This window comes from Pristis pectinata, chromosome 1, assembly GCF_009764475.1.
Source record: "Pristis pectinata isolate sPriPec2 chromosome 1, sPriPec2.1.pri, whole genome shotgun sequence".
In the NCBI taxonomy this organism is placed as follows: domain Eukaryota; kingdom Metazoa; phylum Chordata; class Chondrichthyes; order Rhinopristiformes; family Pristidae; genus Pristis; species Pristis pectinata.
In genome coordinates this window covers 147,895,759-147,909,072 of record NC_067405.1, presented here as the reverse complement: position 1 = coordinate 147,909,072, position 13,314 = coordinate 147,895,759, and the positions used below count along the sequence as shown (strand labels likewise).

The window sequence follows — 13,314 nt, the reverse complement described above, 5'->3', positions numbered from 1 at the left end:
CCAGTGGAAACACCTCCACATCTCCCCCGTCGTGCCCTCTTTAGGATCTCATGTGTTTCGATGAGGTCCCCCTGTCATGGTTCCGAGTACTGGCCTCGATTCAGCTCCATTGATGATGCCTTGTTGGGAAGCACATGGATTCCCTGCATGACTAATTGCATAACGACACACACCTGAGCCCCATCAGAGGCCTAGCATAAGTACCCGGGTTTCTCTAGCACTAGTTGCCAGAATATTGGTCAACTTTTAGGTACACTCTGTCTCCTGGCTGCTTAGAGTTGTCAACTCTAGAGCAGTTCCCTGTTTTGCTGTTCCTCTTAGGATATCCAGTTTTCATGTTGGGACTGCACCTCAGATCCCCAAGGCAAGATTCCTTCCAGTGGCTGCCTGTGTTTGGTTCTGAGGAAGCATCCTGACTCCAGTCCTGTACCAGTGTGCTGCATTTGGGTTCTCTGTGAGCTTGCTCTTTGCTCAACATTGTGACACACCCCTCATTCCTCTAAACTCCAAAGAATAGAGATCTAAGTTTTCTCAGCCCCTTGTGAACCTCTGTTGGACTCGTGGATCCTTCCTTAAATGACAGGACCACACCTGTTCCCAGGTTTCCGGGAGCCACCTCCCTCCCTCCCACCCTCTGCAGTTGTAATGATAGCTCTCCATTTCTAACCTCCAGCCCTCTCACTATAAACACCAATTGATCATTTGCCCTCTGAGCTGTCTCCTGCACCTGCCTGCTAGCGTTTTGTGATTCATGCACGGGAACACCTCGACCCCCCCCCCCCGTACTTGTCATGTGTAGTCTCTGTCCATTTAATTAACAATCTGCTGGTTGATTCCTCTCACCGAAGTGCACGACCTCACACCTCTCCATCTGCCAGGGTTCTGCCCACACACTCAGTCTATCCACGTCCTGTAGAGGCACAACATTCTCAGCACAACTTGCCCATCCACCTATCTTTGTGCCATCGGCAGACGTGGCCACCTCGTGCTCTGTCCCCTCCTCCGAGTCATGAATATAGATGGTAAATAAGACAGAGTTGAGTTTACTGTCAGATGCACAAGTCCATGTGTGCACAGGTGCAATGAAAAACTTACCTGCAGCAGCATCACAGGCACAGAGCATCAGATAAGCAGCATTCACAAGAAAATCATAAATTAAACATAAATTATACACAGTTTTTACAAGAAAAAAACACAATTAGAACCACTTCAGTGCAAAGTGATCAAAGTGGTCCCAGTGTTGCTGTACTGAGGCAGTGATTAGTGTTGTGCCGGTTGGTTCAAGAACCGAATGGTTGAAGGGAAGTAGCTGTTCCTGAACCTGGTGGTGTGGGACTTCAGGCTTCTGTACCTCCTGCCCGATGGGAGATGTGAGAAGATGGCACGGCCTGGATGGTGGGGATCTTTGATGATGGATGTTGCCTTCTTGAGGTAGCGCCTCCTGTAGATACTCCCGATGGTGGGGAGGGATGTGCCCGTGATGTATTAGGCAGAGTCCACGACTCTCCGCAGCTTCTTACATTTCTGCACAGTCGAATTGCCATCCCAGACCGTGATGCAACCAGTCAGGACACTTCCAACAGCACACCTGTAGAAGTGTGTTGGAGTGTTCAGTGACAGTACGCAAGGCACTGAGTTATAGGGAGAGGTTGGACAGGCTAGGACTTTATTCAGCACAGGGGGCTGAGAGGGGATCTTACAGAGGTGGATAAAATCATGAGGGATGTAGAAAGGGTGAATGCACTCAAGTCTTTTCCCCAGGGTAGGGGAATCTAGAACTAGAGGGCACAGGTTTAAGGTGAGAGGGGAGAGATTTAATAGGAACTTGAGGGGCAACGTTTTTTACACAAAGTGTGGTGTGTATTTAGAATGAGCTGCCAGAGGAAGTGTTTGAGGCAGGTACAATAACAACTGTTGGACGGGTACACAGATTGGGAAGGTTTAGAAGGTTATGGGCCAAACGCGGGCAAATGGGACCAGCTTGGATGGGAATCTTGGTCGGCATGGACCAGATGGGCCAAAGAGCCTGTTTCCGTGCTGTATGACTCTGTCTCTATAACAAGCTGAACCTCCTTAACTGAGAGCCAAGACTGATCTCCGGGGTAACCACGAGTTATATCCTCCCAACCTGCAGAAGACCCATTTATTCTGAGCCACAGCCTGGGTGGTGCACTTCCTGCATCACCGTCTTGTGAATCAGGCTTCATGTGATACCTTGTCAGATGCCTTCTGCAAATCCAACCACACCACATCCACAGCTGCCCCTCCATCAACTCTGCCCGTTACCCTCCCGAGGAACTCGAGCACACTTCTCAAATGTGATTTATGTTTCATGAAAACAGATCCCAGCATCGGCCATCCCTCGTGTCACCATGTTGACTTGGTTTGATTGCATTAAGCTCCTCCAAGTGACCAGCAGTCTCTCTGCGATTATAGACTCAAGCATCTTGCCAATAACAAATATTGCTAACTGGCCATGTCCTCAGAAACTATCTCTGACCCTGGGAGTGTGTGATGGGACGGTGTAGAGGGACCTTCACCGTGTCTGACCCTGGGAGTGTGTGGTGGGATGGTGTGGAGGTAGTTTCACTCTGTGTCTGACCCCGGGAGTGTGTGATGGGACGGTGTAGAGGGAGCTTCACCCTGTGTCTGACCTCGGGAGTGTGTGATGGGACAGTGTGGAGGGAGCTTCACCCTGTGTCTGACCCCAGGAGTGTGTGATGGGACGGTGTAGAGGGAGCTTCACCCTGTGTCTGACGCATGCTGTCCCTGCCCTGGGATTGTGTGACAACAATGAGCAGAAATACTTCGCCCAGCAGGGACTGAGGACTGCTTGTGTTTGTGATCAGATTCCCGAGTGCCTTGAGGTGTACGAACAGGTAACACAATCGGCCACATCCTGGATTCAGAGCACAGAAGCCCTTCTCTCTGACGCCATCGACTACACCTCGGCCAAGTCCCTGAGCAAGCAGCTCTTTGCATTACAGGTGAGTCAGGACGTCCGAAACAGCCACAGGCCATTCAGCCCCTTGAGTCCATTGTCCTGGGAGATCAGACCTCGGCCTCTCCTGCCTGCTCCCCATCAGCCTTGACTGCCGACAGTTCCAATGTTGGTGAGTCCCAGTCCTCGGAGACCATAATGTCTCAGCACTGGGGAACTCGTGGATGGGAAAGGTTTAGAATGATATGGGCCAAACACGGGCAAATGGGACCAGCTTAGATGGGAATCTTGGTCGGCATGGACCAGTTGGGCCGAAGGGCCTGTTTCTGTGCTGTATGACTCTGGGTGAGCAACCTCAGAGGGAGGCTCTTACACTCAGTGGTACAAGGCCCAGTGTCCCACCCCCCTCAGCATTTTGTCCCAAGGTCAGGGAGACCTGCTGGGTGAAACCTGTGGACACATCCGTCTGCTCTCAGTGACACCTTCCCCTGTGATCTGCGTAGACTGGGACCGGGCGTGGGGCGGAGAGGGTCTGAGACCGGGTGTGGGGCGGAGGATCTGAGACCGGGCGTGGGGCGGACAGGGTCTGAGACCGGGCGTGGGGCGGACAGGGTCTGAGACCCGGCGTGGGGCGGACAGGGTCTGAGACTGGGCGTGGGGCGGACAGGGTCTGAGACCCGGCGTGGGGCGGACAGGGTCTGAGACCGGGCGTGGGCGGACAGGGTCTGAGACCGGGCGTTGGGCAGACAGGGTCTGAGACCGGGCGTTGGGCGGACAGGGTCTGAGACCGGGCGTGGGGCGGACAGGGTCTGAGACCGGGCGTTGGGCAGACAGGGTCTGAGACCGGGCGTGGGGCGGACAGGGTCTGAGACCGGGCGTGGGGCGGAGGATCTGAGACCGGGCGTGGGGTGGAGGGTCTGAGACCGGGCGTGGGGCGGACAGGGTCTGAGACCCGGCGTGGGGCGGACAGGGTCTGAGACCGGGCGTGGGGCGGACAGGGTCTGAGACCCGGCGTGGGGCGGACAGGGTCTGAGACCGGGCGTGGGGCGGACAGGGTCTGAGACCGGGCGTGGGGCGGAGGATCTGAGACCGGGCGTGGGGTGGAGGGTCTGAGACCGGGCGTGGGGCGGACAGGGTCTGAGACCGGGCGTGGGGCGGACAGGGTCTGAGGGAAGGGTCAGGATATCTCTCTGCTGGATCACTCTGACTGTTACCCTGTGGATTCTGCTCCTGGTCCCTGATTCTCCGCCTGTTTCCCTGACGACAGATGTTGGCAGAAACCAGCAGGCAGCAGCAGCAGAGCCTGCGGGACATTGGTGCTGGGCTGACGGAGCTGGCAGTGATGTTCGACACCGGCCACATGGTGCAGCAGGTCAACAGGCAGCTGGACAGTGCTGCTGCCCTACAGCAGGCCCTGGCCCAGAGGGCAGCCCAGACCCAGGAGCTCGCCTCGGTGAGACAACTCATCCAGCACTACCCCCACCGTCACGGGGGGGGTCGTGGGACTGAGGGAGGGTCACGGGACTGAGGGAGGGTCACACTGGGAGTGGCGGTGCTGAGGGAGTGTCCACTGTGGGAGGGGCAGTATTGAGGGAGGGTCACACTGTGGGAGGGTCACACTGTGGGGGAGCACGCGGTTTCTGCGGGCACCCTAGCCGAGTTCCGCGCTCGGTGGGCCCCTCGGGATCGCGTGTGTCGTGGACGGTACGGACGCGATTCTTATTTGAAGTGTCGCGTTGACGGGTGTAGTGTCGCGTGTGTGTTTCGTTAGTATTAGTTTGCATTCTCTACCGTAGTATGTCGTTGCGTAGTTTCTTCTTTTCTGTATTAGATGTCGTGTATTGACACTGGTTGTCTTTTGTAGTGCTTTTAGTGAATAAACGTTTATTATTAAAAAAAAGGGCAGTACTGAGGGAGGGTCACACTGTGGGAGGAGTGGTACTGATGTTTTGCAGGTATTAGTTTGCTTAGTTGTTTCTTTCTATATTGGCTGTGCTGTATTTGATATTGGTTGTTTTTTGTAGTGCTTTTAGCAAATAAACGTTTTGTAAAAGAAAAAGGGTCACACTGTGGGAGTGGGTACTGAGGGAGGGTCACCTTGTCTCCTGTCCCGACAAGAACACACTAACTGGGCCAGTAATTCTGTCTCTCTGTCTCGCAGGAAATCGGGGCCATTGAGTCCGAAGTGAAAACCCTCGAGAGCAAACTGTCCAAGGTGAAGGCCATCCTGTTCTCTGCTGAGCTCGGTGATCTCCCTGTTCAGGAGCATTTGACAAACAGGCAGGTCAGTGGCAGCACCTCGTCACTGAGTGTGTGCACTGTGGGGCCCGACTGCGGCTCACCGATCTCACAGTGGGCCCGGCTCTGTCCATTCTCACAGCCTCTGGGCATCGCCAGCCCGGCATTCACCACCCATCCCTAACTGCCCCTTGAGAAGGAGAGAGCGAGCTGCCTCCTTGAACCACTGCAGTCCCTCTGGTGAGGGAGCCCCTGGAGAGTGTGTGGGACCAGCCGCAGTGTGTGTGAGCATTTGCTGCCACAGTCTGTTTTACTCCTGCCCCTGTCTCCTGACATTGTGGGTGACTCAGTGGTACAGTGGGTGAGCCGCTGCCTCACGGCCCCAGAGACCCGGGTTCAATCCCGACCTCCGGTGCTGTCTGTGTGGAGTTTGCACGTTCTCCCTGTGGGTTTCCCCCAGGTGCTCCGGTTCCCTCCCACATCCCAACGACGTGCGGGGTCGGTGGGTTAACTGGGCCACTGTAAAATGCCCCCCTAGTGTGTGGCTGAGGGGTAGAATCTGGGGGGAGTTGGTGGGAATGTGGGGAGAATGGGTTCCAGTGGGAAATGGGACTCAGTTATTGGTGCAAGGGCTGGCAGGGACATGATGGGCCGAACAGCCTCTGCTGTCAGATTATGGGACTGCGAAGATGTTGATTAGCCCCGTCCTTGGGCACCTGTCAGGGATCTGCGTCCTCATTGTAGTAACCACTCCCCCCGACAGATCATCCTGGAGAACCTGGAGGAGATGAGGGAGGTGGCTGGTGTGCTGGCAGAGTGTGGGAAGTCCCTGGTGTTGCCACAGGGACCTACCGGCACAGTTGAAGTCTTCACCCGAGCAGCTCGTGTTGCCATGGAGGTGCCTCGGCTGCAGGAACTGACCACACGGCAGAGCTCCCTGCTCGAGGTATGTTCCCCGGGCTGGCCACGGTCTGCACGCGGGATAGGCACAGTCTGCACATGGGGTAGGCACAGTCCACACACGGGATAGACACGGACCAACGCAGGATAGACACGGATCCACACACGTGCTGAGCACAGACCCACCCACAGGGACCGTGCACAGTCTCAACACTGAGCAGGGGTCCCAGGACTGGTGAACCAGACCACTGCCCAGGGTGACCTCTGATCCCTGCAGCTGCTCTGTCCCTCCCGCCCCCACTGTCCGAATCAGACTGCCCGCAGCCACGTCCGCCCCAGGGAAGAACGTCTGCCTGCGTCCGCTCAAGCCCTGAGGCGTCGGTAACACTGCCCGTCTCTGCCTCAGCCCAAAACCCCCCACCTGCCCTGTCCTGCCGTCTGGATGAGTCGGATCTGTCAGACAGGGCCAGCATTCCCTTATCCGGTTCCAAAGCCCTGCTGGTTCCATCCCACCTACCCTGTCCCTTCCCCAACAGTGCTGGGACTTCACACTCTACCCTGTGTCACCTTGTCCCTCCTCCTCTAACCCCCCTCCCCTAGCCTGACAGCCCTGCACACCTCCCATCCTGCTCCCCAGCCACCCTGAAGAGTTCATTGCCCCTGTTGGGGGCTGTTCCTTCAGCTGCCTCAGCCCTTGGCTCTGGGACTCTGCAACCCCACCGCCTGACAAGTTCTGGATGCTCCTTTGGGCAGAGGGTGGTGGGTATGTGGGACGCGCTGCCCATGGGAGGGGTAGAGCTGGGTACAGTTACAACACTTAAACACGCACACGGTAGGAAAGGGGTAGAGGGGTGGGGGCCACACGTGGGCAAATGGGGCTGGCTCAGGTGGGCGGCTTGGTCAGTACGGAGCAGTTGGGCTGAAGGGCCTGTTTCCCTGCTGTATGACTCGATGACACCAGGACCTCTATTTCTTCATATAAATCCAACTGAGTTTAACAGTGTAATTTTATCTTGACACACCAGTTGACACACCTGCTAACACACTAATTAATACACCAGTTAATTAGTTTATACACTGGTTAATACACCAGTTAACTCGCTTGGGTGTTTTGTGGATACGGGCTGTACGATGCACGTATGACCGTCACTGTGTGTAGACATCCGTGTGCGTGTTTGCCTTCAATGCCTCTGTTGCATTTTCATGTGTTTAAGATGCTTGTTCTTTTGTCAGTCACTGCTGGAGAAGTTACAGGAATGTGACACGGAAACGGAGAGACTGCAGAAGGTGAGCACACATGACAGGATATGTACCGCACATACGCACATACATGTACACACACGTATGTGCACATATACACCTCGCACACACACAGAAACACGCAGAGACGGGCATGCATGTGCACACACAAATACAAGTACACATGGGCGTACTTGCACACTCACGTGCAAGATCACACACATGCCTTCACGTGCATGCATGTGTGCATCACAGACCCCTGCACAAATGTACTCACTCGTACAAACACACACACAAGCACACGTGTGGATATGTACACACATATGCACACTTGTGCATGCACCCGTGCACGCACATACACATTTAGACAGTGACAGACAAGTCCATCGTGTTTACAGGGGAGGTAAGACATTCTCTCTCTCTTTCACTCGCACACCCGTGTCTGACTGCTACTCGGGGCTGCCCCTCAGTATTGCCCTGGTCTCCCACACACGGTGATGTTCTCCCTCTGTGGTGTGGGGCGGGGATATGGGCTGCTCTCTGGAGCAAGTTGCCCCTTCCCCAGGTGCAGCCAGACGGCATGGCCCCACACCTGGAGAGTGCCCACTCACCCGGTTGTTGGGTCAGTCCCTCTGTCCCACCAGCCTCCTGCCCAAAGCCGGCTCCCTCAGTTCGAGGGTAATCCCTCTCTGAGGTTACTTCCTCTCTGGGGAGGGACTTCCTTGCTGCCTACACCTCACCCAGCCCACTGTCCAGTGTTCTGCTGCACCACACCACATACCGCCGATGGCCACAGCTTCCGCCATCAACTCCCGGCTCTGTCGACCTTTCCTGTGTTCGTTGGGTTAGAATCTTCCTTAAGCCAGTCTCTCCTCACTCACCGCTGAACCCCTCCCCCTTGACCCCTCAGTCCCTAGGCTGATTTGGGAGAGATCCCCAGGATTAACCCACCTCTTCTTGGCTGTGACACCTACAGTGGGTGACCAGTCTCCCTTGTGTATTACAACATGGCCCCAGCTCCCCAAAACCTGCCCACCATCTGCAAGGCTCAAGTCTGCAGTGTGAGGGAAGACTCCCCACTTGCCTGGACGAGGGCAGCTTCAACAACACTCGACACCATCCAGGACACAGCAGCCCACTTGGTAGGCACCCCATCCACACCCACTCACTCACTACACCACCCACACACAGTAGCAGCGGTTAGTATTATCTACAGGATGCACCTGCAGCAACTCATCGACCCCTCAAGGTTTCCGCGCAGGTCGATGGGGTTGTTAAGAAGGCGTGTGGTGTGCTGGTCTTCATTAGTCGGGGGATTGAGTTCAAGAGCCGCGAGGTGATGTTGCAGCTTTATAGAACTCTGGTCAGACCACACTTGGAGTATTGTGTTCAGTTCTGGTCGCCTCATTATAGGAAGGATGTGGAAGCTTTAGAGAGGGTGCAGAGGAGATTTACCAGGATGCTGCTTGGATTGGAGAGCACGTCTTATGAGGATAGGTTGAGGGAGCTAGGGCTTTTCTCTTTGGAGTGACGCAGGATGAGAGGCGACTTGATAGAGGTGTATAAGATTATGAGGGGCATAGATCGAGTGGACAGCCAGCACCTTTTCCACACAGCAGCAATGGCCAATACCAGAGGACATCCGTTTAAGGTCAGAGGACGAAAGTTCAGGGGAGATGTCAGAGGTAGGTTCTTTAAACAGAGAGTGGTGCCTGGAATGCACTGCCGGGGGTGGGGGTAGAGGCTGATACAACAGGGACATTTAAGAAACTCTTAGACAGGCACATGGATGTAAGAAAAATGGAGGGTTATGGGCTGTGTAGGAGGGAAGGGTTAGATTGATCATGGAGACGTTTATATCGGTCAGCACAACATCGTGGGCCGAAGGGCCCGTAGTGTGCTGTACTGTTCTATGTTCTAATTCACCAAGACCCCTCAGACAGCACCTTCCAAACCCACCACCTCTACCAGCCAGAGGGACAAGGCAGGAAAAGCACGGGGCACACTGCCCCCTGGGAGTTGCCCTCCAACCACACACCATCCTGACTGGGAAACACCATCCTGACTGGGAAATATATCACCGTTCCTTCCCTGTCGCTGGGTCAAACACCTGGAACTCCCTCCCCAACAGCGTTGTGGGTACACCCCCACCTCAGGGACTGTAGCGTTTCAAGGCAGCAACTCACCACCACCTTCTCAAGGGCAGCTAGGGAGGGGCGATCAAACACTGGCTCAGCCTGCGAAGCCCACACCCCTTGAATTAACAAACTGAAGTGATGGTAGTGGGGCCCATGTCGTGGTGCGTGGGAGGGAGAGACGGTCTGGCTGATTGGTCTTCCCTGGTCCAACCACGTAGACGCTACAGACAAGAAAGCTCACCAGCACCTCTACTTCCTCATTTGAGAATGAGACTCCCAGATGGTATGTTGCCTCCCAGGTGTCAGGGTCAGAGACGTCTCAGATCGAGTCCACAGCATTCTTAAGGGGGAGGGGGAGCAGTCAGAAGTCGTGGTCCACATTGGTACCAATGACATAGGCAGGAAGGGTGACAAGATCCTGCAAAGTGAGTTCAAGGAGTTAGGTGCTAAGTTAATAGACAGGACCTCCAAGGTGATGATCTCAGGGTTGCCACGTGCTAGTGAGGCAAGAAATAGGAAGATAGTGCAGTTTAACACATGGCTAAGGAGATGGTGTAGCAGGGAGGGCTTCAGATTTTTGGATCATCGGGCTCTCTTCCAGAGCAGGTGGGACCTCTACAAATGGGATAGTTTACACCTGAACTGGAGGGGAACCAATATCCTTGCGGGAGGGTTTGCCATGCCAGTGCTGCTTGGATGGGTGGGGGGGTGGGGGGATTGACAGGGGCTGTTGGGGTTTAAACCGGGATGGCAGGGGTGTGGGAACCAGAGTGTCAGAGCAGCAAGTGGAGAGGCTGTGGGGAAAGTAGATGTAAAACCTTCAAGTAAAGACAAATCAACTGGTTGATGAGTGTGGTGGGACTAATGTTCTGAGATGTGCCTATTTCGATGCAGGGAGTATTGTAGGTGTGGCAGGTGAACTTAGAGCACGGATCAGCATGTGGTATGATGTTGTAGCAATTAGTGAGACTTGGTTGCAGGAGGGGCAGGACTGGCAGCTCAGTGTTCCAGGGTTTGACGCTTTAGACATAGGTTTAGGGTGAGAGGGGAAAGATTTAAAAGGGACCTGAGGGGCAACTTCTTCACGCAGAGGGTGGTGAGTGTGTGGAACGAGCTGCCAGAGGAAGTGGGGGAGGCAGGTACAACAGTGTCATTTAAGAAGCACTTGGACAGGTACATGGAGGGGCGGGGCTTGGAGGGATATGGGCTGAATGCGGGAAATTGGGCACCATGGTCGGCATGGACCGGCTGGGCCGAAGGGCCTGTGTCCGTGTTGTATTGCTCTGTGACTCTATAACATAATTAAGGACCCCCTCCCACCCCGGACATTCTCTCTTCTCCCCCCTCCCATCAGGCAGAAGATACAAAAGCCTGAAAGCACGTACCGCCAGGCTCAAGGACAGCTTCTATCCTGCCGTTATCAGACTATTGAACGGTTTCCTAGTACACTAAAGATCAACTCTTGATCTCCCAGTCTCCCTCATTGTGGCCTTTGCACTTTATTTGTCTGCCGGAACTTTCTCTGTAACTGTGTCACTTTATTCTGCATTCCGTCTTCCTTTTGGACTTGCTCTATGTACTGATGTACAGAATGATCGCTCCGGATGGCAGGCAAACAAAGCTTTGCACTGTGTCTTGGTACACGTGACAATAATAAACCAATGACCAAATTCTGTCCGTGCAGGAGGACGACTTTGAGACCCAGGAGGAGAGGCTGGTGGATCTGAGCAAGCAGCGTCTATCGCTGGTGAGCAGCACTCAGGAAGCACTCAATGAGGTCACCCGGACGTTCGCAAGGGGGCAGCAGTCACCCCCACCCCAGGCTGACCAACCCAGGGAGCCCGAGGTAGGCCAAACTCTCCTATCCACCTCTGGACTTTCCAACACATCTCACAAAATCCTCCTCAGAGGCAGGAAACAGGGAGGCCCATTGGTGCACAGGAAGATCCCACGAAGTAATCCGTTTTACTGATTTCCATTGAAGTGGGAGAACCCCGGTTTGTCCACTTTGAATGGTGTCTTGGGACGTTCTGTGCCATCAGAAAGAGGGACCTCCTCTTCAGTGCTGAGCTTCTCCCGTGCTCTTGGGGGGTGTCAGCACAGATCTCTCTGTGATTCAAATCTCCGCAGGAGGACCCACGAGGTGAACTTGGGATCCAACCTTCAATAGTCGGGAGAACAGCTGATTGCTGGGGATACTCATCAGGTCAGGCAGCATCTGTGGAGAGAGAGCGGTGAGACAGAGTTAATATTTTAGGTCAGTGACCCTTCAGGTCAGGTGAATGTTGTTGGGCTGAGACCTGGAGACACAGGAGACTGCTGATGCTGGAACCTGGAGCAAAAATCAATACGCTGGAGGAACTCAGTGGGTCGAGCAGCACCTGTGGAGGCAGAGGCATGGTCGACTTTGGGGCCAACATCCTGCATCAGGACCAGAAAGTTTGTTGGCTCTTAACCTGTTTATGGTCTCAAGCAAGAGGGACTCTATTGGGGTGCAGATGCCAGTGTGGGGTGCTATAACAAAATTTAAAAGACACTTGATCAGCTACATGGATAGGGAAGGTTTCGAGGGATATGGACAAACGCGGGCAGATGGGACCAGCTCAGGTAAGCCCCTTGATGGGCACGGATGGGTTGGGCTGAAGGGCCTGTCCCGTGCTGTATAACTCTATAAGAACAGAAAACGAGGTGGACCAAAGTAAAGGATCAAGGGGGACCTCAGACCTGGCCCAGACTGTCCCTGGGCAGACGTTAAACATCCCAGGGTTTTACTTGGAACGAGTTTCCCACCAGACCATGATACCTGAAGATTATTTGGTGACTAACACGTTGGTGCCTGAGGAATTTTCCAGTGGTTCTACCCAATATTAGAATTGAGATATCTTCCATTTTGGCATGTTGGATTAGCTTAGTTTGTGAAGTTGCTGTACTGAGGAAGTAGTGTACTGTGGAGGGTGGTTCTGAGGGAGCATCACACTGTGGGGGGCAGTACTGCAGCTGGGAGGAGACAGTGTACCCCATGTATGTGGAGTGCGCGAGGTTGCAGCCCCTCTTTGCGTATCTGAAGGGGCTACTGCTCAAGTTCTGGCTGCACTTCAGCCCGACGCTGATGATCTATGGTCACCCGGTGCGGCGCGGGGCGGGGCGTGCGGAGGATCTCCTGGTGGGTCTTCTGCTGGGCCTGGCCAAGCTGACCGTCCATGGGACGCGGCGGCGGGCGGCCGAGGGTTCTGGACAGTCTGCCTGCCTGGTCATCTTCTAGGCTTCCGTCCGCACGCCGGTATCCTTGGAGAGGGAGCACGCTGTCTCCTCGGGCACCCTTGTTGAGTTCCGCGCTTGGTGGGCCCCTCGGGATCGCGTGTGTCGTGGACGGTACAAATGCAATTCTTCTCTGAGGTGTTGCGTATGTGTTCCGCGGGTGTTAGTTAGTGTTATTTTGCTGTAGTTCTGTAGCTGCTTAGTTTGTTTTCTTTCTGAATTAGTTGTAGTGTATTGGTACTGGTTGTCCTTTTGTAGCGCTTTTAGCTAATAAACGTTTATACTAAAAAAAAGATTATTCCTGAGCCAACCTGACAAATTATGTGGTCATTGCACATTGGTGTGTGGGATCTTCCTGTGTCTGACAGTGACCTGACCTCCGGCAGTTTGTGACAGAGTTTTCTCTTCCTCAGTGTCCACAGCCAGGGAACGTTTTCGGGAAGCTCTCCTCACTCCTGGAGGAAGATGAGGAAGAGGGAGAAGGCAAGGAGTCAGCGGAGGGAACCCACCTCCCAGCACCACCTCCAGATGTGGACACACAGGTAACCAGCTGTGGCCTCATCCCTGCCCACAGATCCACTCAGCCTCATTCTTGCCTTC

The 13,314-nt window shown here is 54.5% G+C and overlaps 1 protein-coding gene across 1 annotated transcript in view; it reads left to right on the top strand.

Moving 5' to 3' along the window:
- The window catches only part of LOC127572882 (nesprin-2-like), a 139,628-nt gene that overhangs the window by 97,333 nt on the left and 28,981 nt on the right, over nt 1–13,314 (top strand). The window contains exons 31-37 of the mRNA XM_052020634.1: nt 2,850–2,987; nt 4,209–4,394; nt 5,103–5,225; nt 5,943–6,125; nt 7,313–7,366; nt 11,141–11,302; nt 13,128–13,256. Of these exons, the coding sequence (XP_051876594.1) occupies nt 2,850–2,987; nt 4,209–4,394; nt 5,103–5,225; nt 5,943–6,125; nt 7,313–7,366; nt 11,141–11,302; nt 13,128–13,256 (975 nt within the window). The remainder of the gene's footprint in view (nt 1–2,849; nt 2,988–4,208; nt 4,395–5,102; nt 5,226–5,942; nt 6,126–7,312; nt 7,367–11,140; nt 11,303–13,127; nt 13,257–13,314) is intronic.